This window comes from Somniosus microcephalus, chromosome 10, assembly GCF_052327205.1.
Source record: "Somniosus microcephalus isolate GS21.2 chromosome 10, FLI_Smic_1.0, whole genome shotgun sequence".
Taxonomy (NCBI): domain Eukaryota; kingdom Metazoa; phylum Chordata; class Chondrichthyes; order Squaliformes; family Somniosidae; genus Somniosus; species Somniosus microcephalus.
This window is the reverse complement of record NC_140996.1, coordinates 66,738,180-66,762,272: the sequence shown is the minus strand read 5'-3', so window position 1 is coordinate 66,762,272 and position 24,093 is coordinate 66,738,180. Positions and strand designations below refer to the sequence as shown.

General features: G+C 45.5%; 1 protein-coding gene across 1 annotated transcript in view; it reads right to left on the bottom strand.

Annotated features, from left to right (window-relative positions):
* The window catches only part of LOC147111533 (UDP-glucose:glycoprotein glucosyltransferase 1-like), a 680,288-nt gene that overhangs the window by 270,978 nt on the left and 385,217 nt on the right, over positions 1 to 24,093 (bottom strand). The window contains exons 16-18 of the mRNA XM_085999896.1: positions 18,530 to 18,660; positions 1,393 to 1,488; positions 301 to 400 (exon numbers count right to left, since the gene is read on the bottom strand). Of these exons, the coding sequence (XP_085856022.1) occupies positions 301 to 400; positions 1,393 to 1,488; positions 18,530 to 18,660 (327 nt within the window). The remainder of the gene's footprint in view (positions 1 to 300; positions 401 to 1,392; positions 1,489 to 18,529; positions 18,661 to 24,093) is intronic.

The following is a 24,093-nucleotide window of genomic DNA, read 5'->3' as shown; positions in this document are numbered from 1 at the left end:
CCACAGTCTAATGAAGACACATACTGAACTTGCTTAAACTCTGATAAAACACTTTTAAACTCTTGAGCTGATTTATTACTGTTCACAGGTAGATAAAATGTAACAATGTATGTATGTGTTTTTTCTTTTTCAGGGTGGTATGGGGAGCAGGATAGGTTTAGAAATAGTTGCTGTTCTATTATCCAGAGTGCACACCAATCATTTCTCTGTAATAATTTACACTCCAAGCCAATCTTGAAAGATTATTAAAAAATAAATAGAGAACAATGTACACAATTGAATAAAGGTTTACGTTCTCACCATTAGTAAGGGGGTCATCTTCTGTGCTTCCCTGCTTAGTGGATCAAGAATGGCCACGACGTCATAATAAACTCCATCTTGAGGTTGTATCTTTACTACACTATAGAATAAATAAAAAATATTTTCATTACAAAACACTAGGGGGGAGAAATTTACTATCGTCCCGTTTGGGGCACTAATTTTTTAAAGTCTGGAAAGTTAGCGCCAGGCGCTAATGATTTCAAACTTTTGAAAAATTTGCCATTTGCGCTCCAAGAAGGAAGTGGAGCGCTAAATCAAGCGCTCCACTTCCTCTTGGAGCACAATCAGCAACAAGTGGGGCAGAGACTTCAGCAGCGCTGCATACTGGGCCGTGCAGCGCTGCCTCGTTCAAAGGCTCCTTCCCTTCCTTAAAGGGAAGGGTCATCGCTGCAGACTCTGCAATATAAAAATTACCTACCTGGACCACCAAGGCAGCTGCAATCCTGCGCGATCAGCCTGGTACTCAAGCAGAGTGCCGGTCTGATCGATCGCAGGCAGGAACCCACGAAAAAAACTAGAACAGGAAAGGTAAGTTTTTTTTTTACTAACCTCAGCCACCTCGACTTTAATCACCACAGCTGAAGCGGCCGGCCGACCGATGCACGCCTCCTGCAGCTGTCGGTGTTTTCGACCGGTGCTGTTGCAGGGGGCATAAGTCAATTTCGGGTCCGGGGCGCTACCGGGGCAATATGCACAGCAATGACTCCATGATCTCTCAGCCAAAGGAGATCAGGGCGCAACACCGTAGCGCCGCTGCAAAACTCCCGTCGAATATGGCGGGAGCCGATGTCAGCGCTGCGCCCGGTCGTAAATCCAATTGCGCCTCATTACGGGGGCGCTAACGGGAGGCACAAAGGCACCCAATTTTGCCGGCTAGGAATACAATTTAGTTTTTAAAAAGTTCAGCTACATTACAAGGTTCAGCTACACGTTTCCTACATTGCAACAGTGACTACACTTCCAAAGTATTTCATTGGCTGTAAAGCGCTTTGGTCTTCCGGCGGTTGTGAAAGGCTCTATATAAATGCAAGTCTTTCTTTCTTTTCGTTTAGCTGTTGAATTTGTTATTACCTCAGCTGATCTTGAAGAAACTTGACATCCCTTCGAGATTCCACTTTTGGCATGGATGATAGAAGAGCATCTATCTTCATTAGTAGATCACTGCCACTTCAGTACAGAAGGAAAAAATGTCAGTTGTTGTCCAATTTTATTCCAATTCAAAGAGTAATCAATATGTCTGGAATCAATGGCCATTTTGTGAAGCCTATATATAACCCTATATACAAGTGCACCTGCTTCCTCCAAGTGTACTTGCTTCTGCTCATATAGGTGATGTATATGGCAGAAATTCTGGGGAGCCCAGAATCCCACCAGCCACACACCTAAAGGTGATATCAGGACAGAGGGGCTGCAGGCGAAAAAAATGCCTCCCCCTCCTCCACTGAACATTGCTGTGTGAAGGAATGAGCCATAGAACCTATTCAGAAAAATACACTATCTTATGAAAGAATTCTGGCCTTATTAAAACATGACAAACTGGGTTTGGAAATTTAGAAACCGAACTATAAAATAGCTATGAAAGAATTCTGGCTATTGAGATAAGACAGTTGTTGACCCTGAATAAATAACCTTATTGAAACAGAAGGTGCAGGGCTCCGACAGGCTGACCTTTGGGAACAAAAACAATGGTTCACCCTGGATAATGTGTTTTAATTTAAACTTCATAAAGATGGCACATAAGATAAGGAACATCTGCCCTCGTAAAGATGACATGAAATAAGGAACACCTGCCTTTCACACCATTCTATATGGTAATCCTAGAACACCTGGAGATGAGACAAGATTCTGGCTAATGTAGCAGTAAGAATTGCAGAGGTCAGCAGAAAGATGAATAGGGATAATTAATGTGCATCAGCAGAAACTTTAAAGGAAATAACACTGGAAAAGGGTATAAATATTGAAGTTTCAAATGGGATATCGGACTCGCTTTAATCGGGCAAAGCGATTCTCGGCTATAGAGATGGCTCTGTAGTGTACCACTCTTTGTACCTCGGGGATCAAAGGTATTTGATATTGATGGATATCCTGTATAAAAACCTTTAAGAACTGTAATACTGTAGCAAAGTTAAGATTTAAAAGTAAGATTCTCTGTCAAAAAATATATAGTATTTTTTCTCTTTTTAGAACTGTTAATGTTGCGATTGACTGATTCACCAACTGTAAATTGCATGTCAGTTCTTTTAATAAATCTCTATATATTTATAGAATTGTCTCACATAAGTCTTCTGTATCAAAAACTCGTGAACTCAATCTCTGTACGCTCTTTGGTGAAGAGCTACAGAATTCTGAGGGAGTTTTCTGGACCCTCATAATATCCGGGACGTTACAGTCTAGCTAAACTTATTAAAAGTGCTATCTGGAGGACGGTAACATTCTCGGGTTGTTCCTTTCCTTTAGGGAGAGATAGCCCAGACCATCAGACCCAATTAAGCATCTTTAGGATTCAGCTACCTCAAGCTTTAGTTGAAAGTGAACGTTTGAGAAATACGCCTGATCCGGAGTAACCCTAAAGGGGCTAGGACTAATAAATATCCCTTCAGTTGTAGGTCTGAGTAAGGAATGCAAACCCCTGCTCATACTTCCACCACATAAAAGAGTATCATTTCTGGGCTCCTATACATAATTAAAATTCTATGAAACCACAGTGGACTAAGGCTGCACCTACTGAATAATGTGGCAAGTTGTTGTTGTTTTGGGGTATCCAATTTAGTGATAAGATTCATTGGCAGGCAATCTTACGAGCTTTTACATTGTTATACACTAATTAAATGGCAAAACTATAGGGCAACGTAAATAAATAGCTAAGTAGTCATTTAGTTGAGGACATCACACAACAGCAAAAGCAAGGAAGTTACGATAAACCTTTATAAAGCACTGGTTAGGCTTTAGCTGGAGTACCTTGTATAATTCTGGACACCACACTTGTCAAGGCTTAAGCGAAGATGCAGAGGAGATTTACCAGAATGGTACCAGGGATGAGTTATGTGGAGAGACGAGAGAAGCTGGGATTGTTCTCCTTAGAGCAGATAAGGTTAACATGAGATTTAATACAGATGTTCAAAATTATGAGGGGTTTTGATAGAGTGGATGTGGAGAATCTGTTTCCACTGGCAGGAGAGTCAGTAACCAGAAGACACAGATTTAAGATCATTGACAAAAAATCCAGGGAGGAGATGAGGAAAATGTTTTTGCACAGCGTGTTGTTATGATCTGGAATGCACCACCTGAAAAGGTAGTGGAAGCAGATTCAATAGTAACGTTCAAAAGGGAATTGAATATATACTTGAAAAGGGCTATGGTGAAGAGCAGGAGAGTGGGACTAATTGGAGAGCTCTTTCAATGAGCCGGGGCAGGCAAGATGGGTTGAATGGCCTCCTTCTGTGCTGTATGATTCCATGAACCAACACTGAAACTATCACATAATTAATAAATATTAACATTTCAGAAACAGAAAACAAGAGCGCATAAATGGGGAAGCAGAAAACATTAACTACTATGGAATCTGTGGTAAATTCACAACAGAAAACTTCATTGGAAAAGCAAAAACAATCTCAATGAAGGGCCATCTATAAGCAAGAATTTTTTGACATCATTTTCTCTAACTTAACATTTTGCCACTTTTGCTGTCTTGCTACATTTGCACTGTCCTCTCCAGCAGGAATGGACTGCCTGCAACTTTCTTTATAGCTGTTATCAATTCCACTCAGCACTGGCTGACAGGAGGAATGATTTGTAGGTTAGAATAGGTCTCGGTCAGTCTGCTCTCCCACTAAGCTATCAAAAGCCTTTCAATTTGTTAGCCTATTAGAAAACGAGAAACATTCACCCATTAGTGACACAGAGGGGGTCATTTTAGCCCCCAAAAATGGGTCGATTTGGGTCAGGTTGGAGGTTAAAATGTAAAAAATCTTTACAGAAACCCAAACTGCCTCAAACCCGCCCACTTCCAAGAAAGATGCAGAGTCAAATCTGCAGGAATGTTTCAGATCTAATGAATAAAATGATCAATCTGACTTCACAACATTCCTAATGTATTTGTTTCATTTTGATTTTAGAGGTTGTTCAAACTTTCTCTTATGATAGTATGAATTGGAAAATATTTGGTTGCTGTGAATTTGACAGATATCATTTGGCACACGTGCATTCGTACAATCAGTGGAATTGACTGCATGAGTACTGAAATCAGAAAGACACCATATCTGACTGGGTCTGTAGAGCATATAAATGTCAAATTGATATTGGGGTAGATTATCCTGGAGCCGTCAGGTGGGGTTTCAGGCGTGTGGGGGGGGGGGAAATCCCGAATTCGGGGGTCCCGACACCATCCCGCCCAAAACCCGCCTCCACGTAAGTTTCAGAGGAGGCGGGTACCCGCCCCGCACTGGGACCCGCCGACCCGAGGCGGGAAGATAGTTAACAGGCAGTTTTTAGCCTAATCCCTATTTTGAGGGCTGTCGTGAGGGATTCCCGACGGCTCCAAACCACGCCAGGTTAGAGCAGTCGGGCCGTCGGGTTGAAGGACTTGGAGGGGTCGCGATGTCGATGTACAGGTGAGTGATGGGTGCATAAGTGCAAAGGTAAGTGTGTTTGGTGTGTCTAAAGTGTGTAAAGAAGTTTAAATTACCTGTACTTACCTTAACAGCCTTTCTTCCTCTAGGTTTCGGGAGTCCATCACTCAGCCGGCACTGAAAGCAAAATGGCTGTGATCTGTCAAAAGTGGCAGCCCTCAACTTTCATCGCCGGTGAGAGTTCTAACTGAGTCTGTGTAGAAGGACTCAGGTTAGAAGTCAGACTGTCAGTGTTTGACAGCTTCAAACAGCTGTGAAACACTGATATTTCATCTGTCAAGACCTCTTGACAGATGAAATTTCAGTCTGTGACGTCACCTGTTGTCGGGTGGCCCTTAATTGGCCTGCTGAGCCCGCTGAGCAGGCTCAACAAGGTTAATCAAGGGAAAATCGCGCGGATTGGCCAGATGTCGATGTAGGCGGGACTAGAACCCGAAAGTTGTAGTCCCGCCTCCTTCCCGACAGCTTAAGGAAAATCGACCCCATTATGTTTAAAAGTAGCTTATTTGTAGAATGAAAAATGTATAATTTCCCAGACATATCAATTTATTCCTGAGATATCCTGTAAAATGGTAAAATGGTGGATTATTACAAGTTGAGTTAACTCCTGTAGGATTCGCAAAATTTCCACATTTCCCCAAGGTTATTAATAAAAGGGACCCTATGGACAATTTAAAAAGGGTACCCAAAGATGGCGTCCACACCTCGTGACCAAAAGCCTGTAAGATTTTAAAAGCTTGGACTCTGCAGCTCAGAACAAGCAGCTTTGAGAAATCGAAACTTAAAATGCATTTCTGTGAAAAGGACTTTTGTGTTTGAAGGGCCAGACAGCTAAGCAAACATTTGAATATGCATTTTCGTCAAATTGGAACAGATCAACCCAGTTAGGCCTAAGCATGAGGCCATTAGTTTGTCCGCATAAATAATCGGAAACAGCTTAAGGAAGCCATCAAGGCTGGACAGGCCGATCAAAATGCATTAATGACAATACAGGCCATTAGGTGCGATAAACGGCCATCTAAAACCAGTTATTTTAGATTGGTATAATCATTTAACACAGCCCGCCAAAAGTGAAACAATGGACTGACCTGATTTGGCGCGCAGATAAGGGGCCATCGAAAGGAGTATAACTGTAAGCCCTTAGTAGCAATCTTGCTCTGCTAGCTCTCTCCTCCTGACTCTGACCTCTCATCTGGTCTTGGGCTACCGCTGCTCGCACTCGCGCCCTGGCCTCGTGGCGGATTCTCTTCTTGCTCCCCACATTGTGCAAGCAACCAAGGACATCCATACCAAACGTGGGAGAGGGGAACGAGACCCGAGTCCAAAGTCACCCAGGACACCCAGGCCACGAGAGAGGGCAGAGGAAACGAGGCGAGATGAACCAAGACAAAGAGTAAGGTAGACCCGACAAAGGGCAGAGAAGGGCAGCAGAAGACGTATTAATTAAGACTGAGCGCCGAGTTATAAGCTGACGCTCGGGGAAGAAAATATCTGAGGACAGTGAGACTAAGTTGGTTAGCTGAACACTGCAAATGAGCAGGCGTTAAATGCAGGTGTCCACGCCATAACGAATATGCTGGCGTTCTAAGAATGGGTGGGAAAATCTAAGCAGTGAAAACTGCTAATCGTCTCGCTGACGCAACGTTACCGCTGACGACCGCCCAAGGGAGGAGAAGAAGAGAACCCATCATGACGAGACGACGACGGTAGCTGAGGAGAAGAAAGGTGTGTCGCAGCAGTAGCTCCAGCACCGCGCCTTGAGACCACGTGGCGACAGAGTACCCCAAAGGGCAGCAGCCCAGACCTCAAAATCGCAATTGCTAAAACAACAGGCTTTGCTTGGGATTGGTGAGCATGAATTCCTGGCCCCTCATAGCTTAATCTAGTTAGGTATAGGGGTGGGATAAGGATAAGGGGATTATTAAAGTAGTTGTTTTCCCTCGATGTGCCGTGTGTTCCCCATTCCCTGTATAAGTATAGTTATAGTGTTATATGCCTGTAATTGTTCTCTACCAATAATTTTCTCATAAGACTGTGTTTTCATTTCTGTTTTAATAAAATCTTGGTTTTCCTACACCAAACCACCTGTCTACTCGAGTTTTCTGTATCGCCGCCTGTACCAAAGTCCGGTGTCTAGAACCCAAGGGCGTGGGAGCGATTCGAACCGCTCACAGGCAGTCAGGGGCATAACTGACTGGGCGCATGTGCCACCCGCCACCCCCTACACTCCTGCTGAAACAGAATGCATAGTGTAATGGAATGGGATGGGGCGGGGGTAGGAATATTACTAAGTGAGATGCGTGGAGGTTTGTGGATGGAAGCAATGTGGAAGGGCTGCCTGACACATCAGGGATTGAAACAGCAGCTGTTGGAGGGCTGCAGCAGTGAGGACCAGCAAATATTGAACAGAAACTCTGAGGGTGAGCAGCGTATTATAGCACCAGAAAAAGCAAGTGAAAAGGAAACTAATTAACCAGAGGTGTCCACTGGTCAGCTATTTAGGGAGAGCAGATGAGCCTCTTTTTATGGCTCTCCTTATAAACTTCGGCCGGAATTTTCTCAAGGGAGGCGGGTTGGGGGCTGGGGTCCTCCGAGGTGGGCAGGTAATCTGGGAGGCCGGGTTTCCCGCAGGCCCTGTCGACTTTAACGGCCTCATCATCATCGTTGGGGGGGGCGGTGATTGGAGGCTTCGTGGGGGGGATCTCCAATCATGAGGGGTGGGTTAGGTAGGGACCATGGATCCAGGAGGTAGGTATAAAGCCACTTACCTACTGGATGCAGCAGTCCCCGCCTCCGTTTAACTGCCAGGTTTCACGAATTATGTGAAACTCGTCCACAGACAGTTAAACACAAAATGGACGGGAAAAAAAAGGCTTTCAGCTTCATTATAATATTTAAATTGAGGTAACACCCTCTGGGAGCGGTTTGGTTGCCCACCGCCCCCAGCCTCCCCCCCCCCGTCCCGCCTCTGACAAAACCAGACGTGGGTGGGTTGGAGGCGGGATCAGGTTGGGAATCATGTTTTTAACAATTTAACCGCCTCCACGCTCCAAACCCACCTGTTTGATTTTAAGGGGAAAATTCTGGCCTTTATCTTTTCAAACCTTTACTGAGTTATTTTGAAGTTGACCAAAGATTTGAAAAGAGATAGGATACAAGGAGTTAAGGCCTCGAAATGGGATAAGGCCTGAAAACGGGTGGAGGCACCGGCCAGCCCCATTTGCCTGCACCTCTTCTAAGTGGTGCAGGCAGCACACAAAATTCATGCTGCCTCCTCATTAACAGGATTGGAGCGCTGATCTCAGCGCTATAAGCACTGCTGCTTGGCTTAGCGCTGAACAGGGGGGCCAATATCGGGTGCAGTATTAATGGCCAATAAAGTTTGGCCTAGGCTCTCTCCACTACTTAAAGCGGAGGTGCTTTGTTGCAGTAGCACCTGGAGAAACAATGGCCAGTCTGGAGAAACAATGGTCCAACCACCTAGAGAACGAGCCAGACGATTTTCAGATGCAGCACTGGAGGTCTTAGTCCAGGGGTCCCAACAAAGGTGGGCTGTCCTTTACCCGCAGGGAGGCAAGAGGCCATTCAAAGTCATTTGCAGAAGGTTATGGGAAGAGATTGCACAATCCATCATGGCCATTAGTGTTGTCCAAAGGACCTGAATCCAGAAAAGTTTAATGACCTCACACGGCAGGTCAAGCTGAGTGAAGGCTTCAGCAAATGCCATATCCCACCATCTGCACCACAAGCTTCACACACTGCTCAATGCACCACACCCCCAATACCCATCTACCAACAATCTCCATCTATCACCACTCATATCTCACAATCATAGCTTCGCTTAACCCTTATACGCTTACCACTGCTGCAACACTCACACCCACATCACACACCTTGCACACACTGCCAGCTATTCAATCATGACAGGCACATCACCAAAACACATTGCACAACACTCGCTGACACACTTCCCTTTCTCTTCCAGGCCAAGATGGCACAGAAAGGACGTGAGCAACAACAGACGGGAAGCGACCAAGCCACAATTAGAGAACCTGACGGATCTCGAGGACTCCATCCTTGGAATTATTGGAGGGGCAGTGACAGAGTCCATTGCCATGGAGAAATTGAAACCATTGCTGATGATGATGGTATGGTCATACCTAATCCTTCTTCTCACATCCCACTTCCCCTTCATCCCACAATCTCTTTTCACTTACAAGCTGCTGATGGTGTATGCATGGATATCTTACTCCCCCCACCGCACCCCTCCCCCTCGTCCCCTCACCACAACCTGACCCTTGTGCCTTTCTGCTTTCAGATCCCCAAGAAGTGTCATCAGCGCAGCCTGTCCCTCATCATCACCAGCAAACGGACAGAGGAGATGAAGAAGAAAAGACGCCAGACTGCATCTGACACTCGCAGACACCAGCTCAGAAAATGGCACTGCGCGTACTTTAGAGGGTAGTATAGAGGCGGGATTTGCACGTGGTGGGTCACTGGGCACGAGTGGGCTGCAGCCAGGAGGAGTCCGGCTCCAACATTTGACGGGGCTTTGCGCAGAGATGGAAATGATGGACAACTCCAGGAGAGACCTTGTGGACCCACGGATGATGCTGGGCGATGGGCGATCTTGGAGCTTCCAATGCAGCACAGGCGGAAGCGACCCAACATCTCACTGCTGTGGTGGAAGCGCAGACTGCTCTCCTGCAGGCTCAGCTTGCTGTCATGCAAGCTCAGACTGCTGCCATCATCGCTAGGGTTATGAGTGTCAAAAGTAGCTTGAAGGTTTCACAGCAGGACAGCAATCTGCCCTCCAACAGATTGCTAGGAATGCTGAGGAGCCGCCCCGGGGGAGTGGCAGTGGGTCTGTGGAGTAAGAACCTGCTGTCCTCTCTTAGGATGACAGCATTCCTACTCCAACCAATGCCACTCCACCATTGCCCTTGCTGCTGCTTGTCAGCAAGCCAGACCAGACTGCTGCCGCCTATGCCGAGGTGGTGCAGTCTACATCCGGGCCTTCCAGGCTCAGAGCTGGTCGAGGTCATCCAGCAAGGACATCTTCTGCCCCACTGAAAGTCAGCAGTCTTCCACCAGCCATACTGCAGCCAATGCTGGAGCACTGTGTTTGAGCACCAGAGGTAGTACAAGCACATGAAAGACAGACACTAAGGGAATGCACAAGAGTGAATAGCTGAGATTGTCACTGACTGCTGCCAGGATAGTGGGCATTCACCTACATCAGCTCATCTGCTGCTGAAATCCTCATCCATGCCTTTGTTACCTCCAGACTTGACTATTCCAATGCTCCTCTGGCCAGCCTCCCATCTTCCACCCTCCCTAAACTTGAGCTCATCCGAAACTCTACTACCCATATCCTAACTTGCACCAAGTCCCGTTCACCCATCACCCCCATGCTCGCTGATCTACATTGGCTCCCGGTCCGGCAATGCCTCATTTTAAAATTCACATCATTGTTTTTAAATCCCTGCACGGCCTCGCCCTTTACCATCTCTGTAACCTTCTCCAGCCCTACAACCCTCCGAGATCTCTGCGCTGCCCCTCCAATTTTGGCTTCTTGCGCATCTCCTATTTTAATCGCTCCACCATTGGCGGCTGTGCCTTCAGCTGCCTTGGCTGTAAACTTTGAAATTCCCTCCCTAACCCTCTCTGCCTCTCTCTCCTCCTTAAAATCTTCATCTGTCCTAATACCTCCTTATGTGACTCGGTGTCAAATTTTGTTTGATAACGCTTCTGTGAAGTGCCTTGGGATGCTTTACTGCATTAAAGGCGCTATATAAATGTAAGTTGTTGTTGTTGTTATACTGACATCATTGAAGGCTGGGGTCAGGTGACTGGGCTTCCTCTTGTTTGAGATGGTATTTAATCGGCACTTAAGTGGTATGACTGTTACTTGCAACTGCCTAAGGCTTGTTGTCATCAAGGTTTTGCTGCAGGCTTGCATGTGATGTTCCATTATTAGAGGAGTTTTGAATGTAGTTAATATAGTAATCTGGGATGTCGGAGGACAAGTTGGCCCCCAGTTATCCAAACGCATCGGTGGTACCACCACCACGAACAGAGCCAGTTCCACCTGGACCCCTTCGTCAAGAGGAAACCATCGTAGCAGAGTCAGATACTCTGAGTACTGCTCAGGAGCAGCAGGTGGCTCTACCACAACCAAGCAGGGACTTGACTGTAAGACGTTCACCAAGGTCTCACAAGCCACCAGAGAGATTGATAACGACCTGCTAGATTCATTCATTATGGACTATTGTTAAAGGAGTTTCCTTATGGGACTTTTTAAGAATGTTGTTAAGAAATTAATGTTCATCTTAAGAGGGGAGGGATATAGTAATCTGGGATGTAATGTTTAAGTTATCCACCAGATGGAGCCAAAGATTAAGTGTTCATATTCACCAGTATTTAAGGTAATGGGTCATGTAGTCAATGGCCTGGTACACCAGTTTATACGGTAATGTGGCATTGCATTATGGGTATGACTCAGAGGTGAATCCTCCATCTTGCCATCGTGCAGTAAGAAAGGTGTTTTGCTTGCAGCCTGTAAGAGATGTTTCTCGGCTACACCGGGTAAATAAACAGTTGGGTTTTGTTCCTTATATCTCGCTTCTCTCAGTTTCTGACCTTACCACTCGGATATCACAGTTAAACACTGTGTAATTATCAGCAAACAGCCTAACTCCCGACCTTATGATGGAGGGAAGGTCATTGATGAAGCAGCTGAAGATGGTTAGGCTGAGGACACTTGCTTGAGGAACTCCTGTAGCAATGTCCAGGAGGCTGCAACAATTGGCCTTTGACAACCACAACCATCTTCCTTTGTGTAAGGTATGACTCCAGCATTTTAGAAGTGTGGTCAAACATCATTTGTCTTTTAGAAATCTATGCTGACTGGTTCCGATTAATTTATGTCTTTCCAAGTGCTTAGTAATTTCATCTTATATTATAGGCTCTAGTAGTTTACCAACATCTGAGTAAGTCTAACTGGCCTATAATTTCCTGGCTTATCCCTGTCTACTTTTATAAAGGGGACAGTCGCAATTGGTATCCTCCAGTCCTTTTGCCACAAAATGTTGGAAAATAAATTGTTAGAGCTTCCATAATGTCTTCCCTAGCTTCTATTAGGATTGTGAGACTTCACTCATCTCTCAGCATTAGATCTGCTTTCCTGCAAAACAGTGGCAGAGGCAGTACCCAGTACTAATCTCTCTCAAGATAGCAGTATATAGGCAAAAAGGCCCATGAAGTCTCACAGAAGGCACAGCCTGCAGCAGGTCCATCTCCAGGCGTAGCTGCAGTGAGATGAAGGCAACCTCCGCCCCAAGAGGTTGCTATAGTAATGCAACAACCATCCATCTCAAGCACTCCTGCCATTCAGGTAGCACCTAGAAGAAGCACAAACTCACTTTACACAACAACAACTTGCACTTATATAGCACCTTTAACGTAGTAAAATGTCCAAGGCACTTCACAGAAGTGTTATAAGACAAAAATTTGACACCGAGCCAGATAAGAAGAAATTAGGGCGGATGACCAAAAGCTTGGAATGTGGTTGGAAGCTCATTGAAAAAGTGGTTGGAAGCTCATTTCAGGGTCAAATATGACACCAAGGTTGTGAACAGTTTGGTTGAGCATCAGACAGATGCTAGGGAGAGGGATGTAGTTGGTGGTTAGGGAATGGAGTTTCTGGCAGGGACTGAATTCAGCACTGGGTCCTAAGCTCGCCGTGATAAGCGAGCGTTCAGCAGACTGGCAGACGCTGTCAGCACTTCTTAAAAGGACACATGCATCTTTCAGGTACATTTGCATTAAAGCTTTTGGACTGGATTTTTAACATTTTATTGAAGTAGTGGCTTGGTGTAATACATGTTAAACATTTTTTTTAATTGCACAGAGAGTGCCACTGGACACTTGCAAGGCCTCGGATGGTAAAGGAAGGCCTCTGAGAAGACAGAAAATGCTAGAAATACTCAGCAGGTCTGGCAGCATCTGTGGAGAGAGAAACAAAGTTCACGTCTCAGGTCGAAATGCTGCCTGACCTGCTGAGTATTTCCAGCAATTATGCTTTTATTTCAGATTTACAGCATCCGCTCACAGAGGGAAGAGGAGGAAGCAGAAGAGGAGGAAACAGAAGGAAGGATGCCACCCAAACAGTCTTTCTGGCCGGGATATCTGGGATGGAATCATCCGCCTGCGGTACCAGTGACCACAACCCCAATTCCCCTTTCGATATTTGTCCCACACCTTACCTTCCCTCCATTATTGACCATCACAGGGTCCTGAGTGCTGAAATAAAAGCCACCACACAGCAAACTTTCCAATCCAACTTTAGACATCTATCCATCCAATATGACATCAAGAAATCAACTCATCACCCTTATGCATTCTCTAAGTGACTGCCTTTGTGTGTGTGCCTTTGCCTATCCTACTGATGTCACGCGGTGCTACCCTAGTGGCTACAGCATGGCTGATGGAAGGCTGCTGACTTTCAGCGGGGGACACTACAGGTGGCCTTGCTGGTCGACCTTGAGGTGCTGGTGGCTGGGAGTGTGAAATTGAGTATTTATTTTTCTTCACTCTCTTCTTCCTCTTCTTGGTCAACCACTGGCTGGGCAGGCTGCATTTCTTGAATGTGTGAAATGAGGAAGGCACAAGGGTGGAGTTGTGGTGAGGGGAGCACGGGAAAGCAAGAGGTGCATGCAAGAAGTAGGATAACGTATGAGGATACCAGCATCTTGTATCCTTTCAGCCCCGCCGCTGGCGAAGGGCTCAGCCATGCCCCTGCCAAGAATGGCCAGCACCGTCTCCTCCAAGGGAGTGAGGTGAAGGTAGCAATGTGAGGTGTGCCTCATGTTTGGTACAGAGTGTTGATAAGTGAGTGATGGGGGTGGGGGGTGAGTTGTGCATTGAGCAGTTTGTGAGGCTACTGGTGCAGTTGGTAGGAGATGGCTTTTGAAGATGCATTCATTGACCTTGACCACTGGTTTGAGTTCATAATGCTTCTTTTGGTCATGAGGCACTGGAGCCAGGTCGTGGGGGCGACACTGTTGGCAGTGACAGCCTCAGTGTTCTGGACCCACATCCTTATTTCTGGAGGGCCTCCTTGCCCCTGTGGATAGAGGGCCTCTCTTGCAGTGTTAACCCCCTGCACAAAGCTGGAGTGCTGCTTGCGAGACCCTGGGTGCCCCTTCCCTGGCTTGCTGAGCCATTTGTGTTAGTGCTGAAGCACTTTTCACATTTTTTTAGGTGCGGAAGGCAATTCAGATTTAAGAGCTGAAGACTCCCATTTGGGAATTCTTTTTAATGTTAATTTTTTTTTCAGAAGGCAGCTGAGCTGTAAGGGCTCAAAAATGACTTTTTACATTATTTTTTTCATTTCAGAAGGATGTTCCCCTTTAAGAGATTGAACTGCTTTCTGTATGACAGCCTCGCTTTCAGAGAGGCTGTTCTAGCTGCAATGACGCTATGGCTACACTACATTGGGGCCTCCTGCTGGGATGAATGCCACCAGGACGGTGTTGCATAAATGAGTTTAGCACTCGTCTAATGTTAATTAGTCCCCAGCGCCAATATTTTTGGTCCTGCCGATGCCACCATTTTTAGCCCATTGTTTTTAAGATTTGAACTGGCTTTGATCAGGTGGCATGAATGGGAGCGGTGTGATTTGATACGCATAGAGAATTGACTGTAGGTAGATAATGGTGTACATGTGGTGGTGAGGAAGATATAGATAGGATTGTTCATCTTGTGGCCAGAAGTGGTAGCCAAGAGCAGGTCTCCCATATCAGATTGGAACAATTGCCTCTTGCAGTCAGCAAAAGGTTGTCGTCCTCATTTTTTCTCGAGGCCGCTGTTCTTGTTTTTGGTGTCTGTGCTCCCAAGGAAGCCTTCACCTTCTGGGGCTTCCATGGTGAGGCCTTTTTGTGAGGCATAGTTGTATTGTCTGGAGATCTTTATGGACAATACTCCAAACCCAATCCCCAATTGATCCTGGTATGTCTTCAATATGCCTAAGGCATGCTCAAGGTGTCAGCCTTGTGTCAGTGGTAGCACACTGAGTCAGAACATTGTGGGTTCAATTCCCATTCCATGACTAGAGTACATAATCCAGGCGACACTCCAGTAAAGTACTGAGGGAGGGCTGCGGGGCCATCTTTCAGATGAAACATTAAACCAAGGCCCCATTTAACTTCTCGGGTAAAAGATTCCATGTCGTTATTTGAAGAAGAACAGGGAAATTTTCCCAGTGTTGTGCTCAAAATTTATCCCTCAACTTATGGTCAAAATTTATCCCTCAACCTATACCATCAAAAACAGTGCACAGTGTGGCCTAACCGAGGTTGTATATAATTTTAATATAACTTCTCTGCTTTTCAATTCTATTCCTCTAGAATTGAACACCAGTGCTTTGTTTGCCCCTTTTATGGCTTTGTTGACCTGCATTGCTACTTTTAATGATTTGTGGATCTATACCCCGAGATCCTATTGCACCTCTATCCCATTTAGAGTCTTGGGGGGGGGGAATTGAGTCGCGCCCCCTTTGGGGCGCTAACTTCGCCGGGGCGCTACTTTTAGCGGCCCAGAAAAATTAGCGCTTCCGCAGCCGAAATTGAGTGGTAGCGCCCCAAGAGCAAAGCGGGATGCTACTGGAAGCACCCCGCCTCCCTCTTGGGGCGCTGCAAGGAGTGCCGCGGTATTGCAGGCCTTCCTCCCCTTCTTAAAGGGGCGGGGCCTTGTGCAGCGTGACCCGGGGCCCAGCTGTGCCACTGGGGATCGGAGTGCCGGCAAAAGAGCCCGGCACTCGAGAAGTGCCGGGCTCATGGAGCGCAGCCAGCACTCCGCGGGGTGGTGGGTCAGGAGACCGGGGACGGGAGCGGAGGCAGGTGCTTGCAGGCGGCCAGCAACCAATATGGCCACCCGGCACCTCGCCTTTAAATAGCGCCGCCCCGGCTGCAGGTAGCCCCCCCTGACCCCGTCGGACATAGCGTCCAGCGGTAAGTCAGGAGTGCTACTGAAGATCGCAGCCGGGCGCGAGTGGGATGCTAATGGTTAGCGCCGCCGCTAAACTCCCGCTGAATTTTGCGGGAGGTGCTGGCGGCGCCAGGCCCGGGCGCTAGTTGCTTTGCGCTAACGGGAGGCGCAAAGCAACCGAATTTTTCCCCCTTATTTTTCAAGGCCTCCTTATTCCTCCTACCAAAATGCACCACCTCACACTGATCTATAGTGAAATTAATTTGCCATTTGTCAGCCGTGGCTAAGTGGTAGCACTCGCTCATCTGAGTCAGAATGTTGTGGGTTCAAATTCCACTCCAGGGACTTGTGCACTAAATCTATATAGGATTACATACGATATATGGCACAGAAACAGGCTATTCGACCCAACCAGCTTATGCTCCACTCGAGCCTTCTCCCGTCTTTCCTCATCTAAATCTATCAGCATAACCCTCTATTCCCTCCTCCCTCATATGCTTGTCTAGCCTCCCCTTAAATGCATCTATACTATTCGCTTCAACCATTCCCTGTGGTAGTGAGTTCCACATTCTCACCACTCTCTGGGTAAGGAATTTTCTTCTGAATTCCCTATTGGATTTCTTGGTGATTATCTTATATTGATGGCCTCTAGTTATGCTCTTCCCCACAAATGGAAACGTTCTCTCTCTATCCACTCTCTCAAAACCTTTCATGATTTTAAAGACCTCTATTAGGTCACCCCTCAGCCTTCTTTTTTCAAGAGAAAAGAGACCCAGCCTGTTGATCCTTTCCTGGTATGTATACCCTCGCATTTCTGGTACCATCCTTGCAAATCTTCTCTGCGCCCTCTCCAGTGCCTCTATATCTTCTTTATAATATGGTGACCAGAACTGTATGCAGTACTCCAAGTGTGGTCTAACCAAGGTTCGATACAGGTTTAGTATAACTTCTCTACTTTTCAATTCTATACCTCTAGAAATAAACCCTAGTGCTTGGTTTGCTTTTTTAATGGCCTTGCTAACCTGTGTCACAACTTTTAGTGATTTGTGTATTTGTACTCCTAGATCCCTTTGTTCCTCTACCACACCTAGACTCGCACCCTCCAAGCGATGTGACCTCCCTATTCTTCCTACCAAAATGTAATACCTCACATTTATCTGTGTTGAACTTAATTTGCCAATTATATGCCCATTTTGCAAGTTTATTAATGTCCTCCTGTAACTTGTTGCAGTCCTCCTCAGTATTGACTATCCCCCCCAATTTAGTGTCATCCGCAAATTTAGAAATTGTGCTTTTGATTCCTAAGTCTAAATCATTAATGTAAATTGTGAACCGCAGATCCAGGCTGATACTCCAGTGCATTACTGAGGGAGTGTTGCACTGTTGCAGGTGCCGTCTTTCAGATGAGACATTAAACTGAGGCCCCGTCTGCCCTCTCAGGTGGACGTAAAAGTCCCCATGCCACTATTTCGAAGAAGAGCAGGGGAGTTATTCCCAGTGTCCTGGCCAATATTTATCCCTCAACCAATGCTGTTTGTGGGACCTTGCTGTGCACAAGTTGGCTGTCGTGTTTCCCACATTACACAGTGACTATACGTCAAAAGCATTTCACTGGCTGTAAAGCGCTTTGGGATGTCCTGAAAGGTGCTATAGAAATGCAAGACTTTTTAAAATTTGCACACCAATTCTGCACGTTTGTCCAAGTGCTCAGTCACTCTGTCACTAATAATAGATCCTAGTAACTTCCCCACAACTGTCATTAGACTAATAGGCCTATAATTTCCTAGTTTATCTCTCCTACCCTTCTTAAATAATGGGGTGACATTGACAATTCTCCAATCCAAGTGGACAATTCCTGAATCAAGAGAGCTTTGTAAGGTCACGACTAAAGCATCTACATTTTCCTCGCCTACTTCTCAATACCCTGGGGTTGAAACTATCACATCATGGAGATTTGTCTATCTACAGTCTAATTATTTTCACCATTACACCATTACCATTCTTTTACTTACATTACATCTAGTAAGTTCCTCCCCCTGATTTATTTATTTTTTTCCTTGTAACTCTGGTACTTTCTCCTCTACCTCTACTGTGAAGACCAATACAAAATAATTATTTAGCAAGTCCGCCATTCCTTATTTTCAATACCAATATCACCTGCGTCTGTCTTTAAGGGGTAATGGATACTCACCCCACTTCCCAACATCACCCCAATTAGTGCCACAAAATTGGGTAATGCTATTGGAACTCCAAGCTTTATGTCAATGCTCTATGTATCTCTGCATGTTCTGTGGGACTTTCTGTTATACTTTGTGTAACTCTGTCCCTTGTGGAAAAGCACAATTTTAGAATCAATGATTGCTTGCTGAACGGGGTATATGGGAACATACATTAGGACATGGAATAGCACTAAGCTTGGCATCCGAGCACAAATTCTCGAAATCCTTCTATATTTTCAGTGACTATCAGCATGAGTTTTGAGAGATATCAATCCCTGCAACAGTACCTGTACCCTATTGCTGTGCCACCAACAAAATAAACTACTTTTAGGAGTCAGAAGAAATCAGCACTACAGTGTTTTACAAACACACCTTTTAGAATCCCCGCCCATCTGTTTTATATGGACTTTAATCTTCTCTGATGAAGTGCTGAGGGTGATCTTTTCCAGTAGGTTGAAATCTTCAGGATGTAAATCTTCACTTTCATTGAAAGCACCCAGGATCTGATTAATATAATAAAAATTAATAAAAATTTCTGACAGCCTCACATTATTCACACTTAAAGGCAGCTTACTTTAACAAACATGTCAAGCTAAAGCTGCTCTAATGTATAAACCAGACAAACTAAAATTATAATTTTCCTCCAAAGCACTGGGATGGAACAGCACAAACGTCTGGGGCCCATTCCTACCATAATACAGTATATTTTATTTTTAAATTGACTACTGTCTTGTAATTATTATAGATAAAAGCAATTTTGTCACTTCAATAAAAAAATTTGCAGAGTCATTACATCTACAACTAACTGGAATATAAAATTCATATGCTCAGCTACTCTGTAATTTACAATGATCCAGAAATTGCTGGAAATATCATGGCGAATTAACAGTGCTCGCCATTATTAGTTCATAAAAAATCCAGCAATTTGTGGCGCAGAAGAGAGATGCCATGAGATCCGGTTCTCCACAAATTGCTGGACGATTTGCGAAACTCTGCCGTTAGCCTCGACAAAAAAAGGGATAGGGCATGGTTGAGGTACTAAATACGTACTTTGATTCTGTCTTCACTAGAGAAGAGGATGCTTGCCAATGTAGCAGTAAAGGAGTAGCGATATTGGATAAGATAAAAATAGATAAAGAGGAGGTACTTAAAAGGTTGTCAGCACTCAAAGTAGAAAAGTTACCCAGTCTGGATGGGATGCATCCTAGGTTACTGAGGGAATTAAGGATGGAAATTGCAGAGGCTCTGGCCACAATCTTATTTCATAGAATCGTAGAATGGTAACAGGACGGAAGAAGGCCATTCGGCCCGTTGAGCCCGTGCTGGCTCTCCGCAAGAGCACTTCAGGTAGTCCCAATGCCCCGCCCTTTCCCCGTAGTCCTGCAAATTTCTTTCCATCAGATATTTATCCAATTCCCTTTTGAAAGCCGTGATTGAATCTACCTTCACCACCCTTTCAGGCAGTGCATTGCAGATCTTAATCACTCGCTGCGTAAAAAAGTTTTTTCTTCCGTTCTTTTGCCAATCACCTTAAATCTGAGTGCGGTTTGAGCAGAGTGCTGGGAGTTGGGTGAGTCTGGGAGTCTTAACTGTTTGCTAAAATCAAACTTTTGTTTGTTTCACATTTACTGTTACTGTTTAAAATCTAAATTTCCCAGCCTTAAGCAGGGTTATAAAGGGATATACAAGGCCTACAATTCAGAGCAGCTGAAGGCAGTTAATTAGGGAAACTAGATTAAGCTGGTTTTCCTGTAGCAGGGCTCAGCTAGCTCCTTTGTTTCAGCCCTATAAAAACAGGTTTTGCAGTGCGATTTGAGCATAGTGCTGGAAGTTGGGTGAGTCAGGGAGTTAGAGGAGGAGTTCCCTTGGTTCGCCTTTGCTTTTCCTAACTTTTCAACCTGTAGGAATTGGTTCTTACTTTACACCAAGGAAAGAGTCTGAGAGCAAGAGCAATCCAACAACAACTGCAAAACCGCTAAGTGACGTCACAACCAGGGAAGGAGCTGATTGGTAAGTAGGAACTGATGAGTGTTTCTACAGTCCAGTTGTTAAAATAAAAGTAAGGTCTCTAGTTTAGAGTAAGTAGTGTTTAAAGTGAAGTAAGGTCCCTAGTGTATTTAATATTCTTTAATTTAGAGGAAGTAAAGGGAGTAAATTTTGGGTAGGGCAGGGCAGCTTGGCAGCGTGCGGTGCTCCTCCTGTGCTATGTGGGCAGTCAGGGACACTTTCGGTGTCCAGGGCGAACACGAATGCAGGAAGTGTCTCCAGCTGCAGCTACTCGAAATCCGCGTTTTGGAGCTGGAGCTGCGGCTGGAGTCACTGTGGAGCATCCGCGAGGCTGAGATCTTCGTGGATAGCACATTTAACGAGGTGGTCACACCGCAGGTAAAGAGTGCACAGGCAGAAAGGGAATGGGTGACTGCCAGAGTAAAAGAACTAGGAAGGTAGTGCAGGAGTCCCCTGGGTCCCTCTCCCTCTCCCTCTCCAACAGATTTTCCGTTTTGGATACTGCTGGGGGAGATGGTTTCTCAGGGGAATGCAGCAAGAGCCAAGTCCGTGGCATTACGAGTGGCTCAGCTGCACAGGAAATGAGGAAAAAGAGTGGGAGAGCAATAGCGATAGGGGATTCTATCGTAAGGGGAACAGACAGACGTTTCTGTGGCCACAGACATGACTCCAGGATGGTATGTTGCATCCATGATGCCAGGGTCAAGGATGTCACTGAGCGGCTGCAGGACATTCTGAAGGGGGAGGGTGAACAGCCAGAGGTCGTGGCCCATATCGGTACCATCGACATAAGTAGAAAGAGGGTCGAGGTCCTGCAAGCAGAATATGGGGAGCTAGGAAATAAATTAAAAAGCAGGACCTCAAAGGTAGTAATCTCAGGATTACTCCCAGTGCCATGTGCTAGCGAGAGCAGAAATAGGAGAATAGACCAGATGAATGCGTGGCTGGAGAGATGGTGTAGGAGGGAGGGATTTAAATTCCTGAGGCATTGGGACCGATTCTGGGGAAGGTGGGACCTGTACAAGCTGGACGGGTTACACCTCGGCAGAACCGGGACCAATGGGTCAAAAGAAAAGCACATGAGCTGGAGGAGAATATTAAAGTGTGAAAGTGTGGGTGAATATATAGAAGTTTATGGAACTAGGAATCACAGAAACCCCACAGTGCAGATAGAGGCCATTTCGGCCCATCGAGCCTGCACCGACACATATCCCACCCGATCCCCACAGCCCCCGCACCAACACATATCCCACCCCATCCCCGTAACCCCACGTATTTAATCCCCCTAACACTAAGGGTCAATCTATCATAGCCAATCAACCTAACCTGCACATTTTTGGATTGTGGGAGGAAACCGGAGCACCCGGAGGAAACCCACGCAAACACGGGGAGAATGTGCAAACTCCACACAGACAGTCACCCAAGGCCGGATTCGAACCCGGGTCCCTGGCGCTGTGAGGCAACAGTGCTAACCACTATGCCACCGTGCCGAATGTTCGAGCTAAAAGCAGTTTAACCCTCTGTAGTCTTGTCTTTGATAATTATGTAGCATTTTAAGCTTTTTAAACAATGTATTTTATGTCAGCGTATGCTGTTTTGAGCTTGTAAATTGTTTTTTCTATGCATGTATGTATAAAAATGTAATATTCTTGAGATACTTTGAGTCATGTTTTGGTTTTGAATTGATTTAAACTGTGAACATTCCTTGGGCTCGCGACCTGGAACTATTATGTAAAAATTTGGCCCATTACAGGGATCAATATTTCTGATACAAAAGCAAAATACTGCAGATGCTGGAAATCTGAAATAAAAACAGAAAATGCTGGAAATACTCAGCAGGTCAGGCAGCATCTGCAGAGAGAAACAAAGTTAATGTTTCAGGTCGATGACCCTTGGTCAGAACTGGAAAAAGCTGGAGATGGAACAGGGTTTTAAGCAAGTGTAGGGGCAGGGAAAGGGGAGGGGAAGAAAGAACAAAAGGGAAGGTCTGTGATTGGAATGGAAGGCAGGAGAGATTAAGAGACAAAAGGGATGATGGTGCAAGGCAAAAGGAGATGGTAATGGGACAAGTTAAGAAACAAAAGATGGCGCCAGATGAAGTGTAAATAGCGATGGCAGAATGAAAGACAGCTGCCATGTGAGAGGGAAAAAAATGGGGAAAAAAAGATAGGGGCTTCATTGGAACAATGTAAGAGGCTGAGGACAGTGAGGTTTGAGAGGGAATGGAGCAGAGAATTAAAGTGACAGGTGACCGGAAGCTCGGTCATTCTTACGGACTGAACGCAAGTGTTCCGCAAAGTGGTCACCCAATCTGCGTTTGGTCAATGTAGAGGAGGCCGCATCGTGAGCACTGTTCCAATGAAGCTCAACGTACGCTTAAGGAACAGCACCTCATCTTTCAATTAGGCACTTTACAGCCTTCTGGACTCAACATCAAGTTCAACAATTTCAGACCATAACCTCTGCCCCTATCTTTCTTTCCATTTTTTTCTGTTTCTCTCTCTATAATGTTGCCTGACCTGCTGAGTGTTTCAGCATTTTCTGTTTTTATTTCAATATTTCTAAGTTGCATGAAAGTGTGAATATGTTGAGTATATTCATTTAAATTTAAGATTGTGCGCCTGGAAGTGGGGAAAACTTTGTGATTTACATTAAGTTAAAGACACTGGTGTGGATATATTTTGACGGGGGCAGCTTGTGCAATAGTACATCAGAGGCCATTTGTTTATTAAAAAAAAGACAAGATTTAGCCTTGGAGTTGTGGTTGCTATGGTGTCTGGTACTTAATTTGAACTTTCCATAGCACTTTGATTTGATTTGGTTTGTGAAAATGAATTCAGTATTTTTACAGTCACTTGGAAAGGCTGAACGATGGCAACGATGATGTAATTTACTGGGTTTTTGTAAGCATGTTCGATTTTGATTACTTTATCTGTTATGTCATCTGAATTAAATTGGAACTATTGAGGTTAACGAACCTATTAAATTGTGAAAACCCGACTTTCAGTGAAATTCTGGTTGTTATAAATTGTTTGGAGGTTTCTAATTCTGGACTTGAGACTATCACATAGAATTGCCAGTTTTAAATTTCTTAAATATTTTATGATTTGAAGTAGAAATTGCATCTGTATGGCAACAATATGGAGACACCTTGGCCTAGAAATTGGACAAGGCTTGAAAACGGGCACAGGGATTGCGGTGCGTGACTAATCCGTATCCGTTCCTTCCGATGCAGGCAGCACGCAAACTTCATCTCCTTAAGAGGTGTCAGCTGCAGCGTTGAGGTCAAAAATGGCAGCGCTGCCGTCAAATCAGCACTGAACGCTGAATGACGTTACGATCCGTGTGCTCTGCATACTTTCAGTGCTGCTCCAGCGCCACTGACCTCACCAAAATGGCGTTCGGTGCAGCCCACACCAGAAGTTTGGGCACAAAACGGTACCCATAGCACCGAAAAACCAGGCATACGGAGCCGAATTTCACGGCCCTTGAAATTGGACTGTACTAACTAACTTAAGTTAATTCCTAAGGAAGTTTTGAAGGTAGAAAGACATTTGGGGGAAAAAAAGTAAAATGGAGTTTAGTTGTTTTCATTTGAACGTCACTGTGTCTGACACTCGCAAACACCAGCTCAGAAACTGGCACTGCGCGGAATGTAGAGGGTAGTATAGATGTGGGATCTGCACAGGGTGGTGCACCGGGCACGAGTGGGCTGCAGCAAGGCCAGGGGGAAAGAGTAGCTCAGGGGCCAACTCCCTGGAGGACGAGTTCACGCACAGATTCTGCTGCACATGACTCGGATGATGACCTCGATGTGACGGCCTTCAGAAGAAAGGTGATGGCCATGCACACCAAAATGCTAGGTGCAATGGCAAGCCTGCCAGAGAGCCTCTTGCCAATGTCAAGGAGCCTGGAGGAGTCCGGCTCCA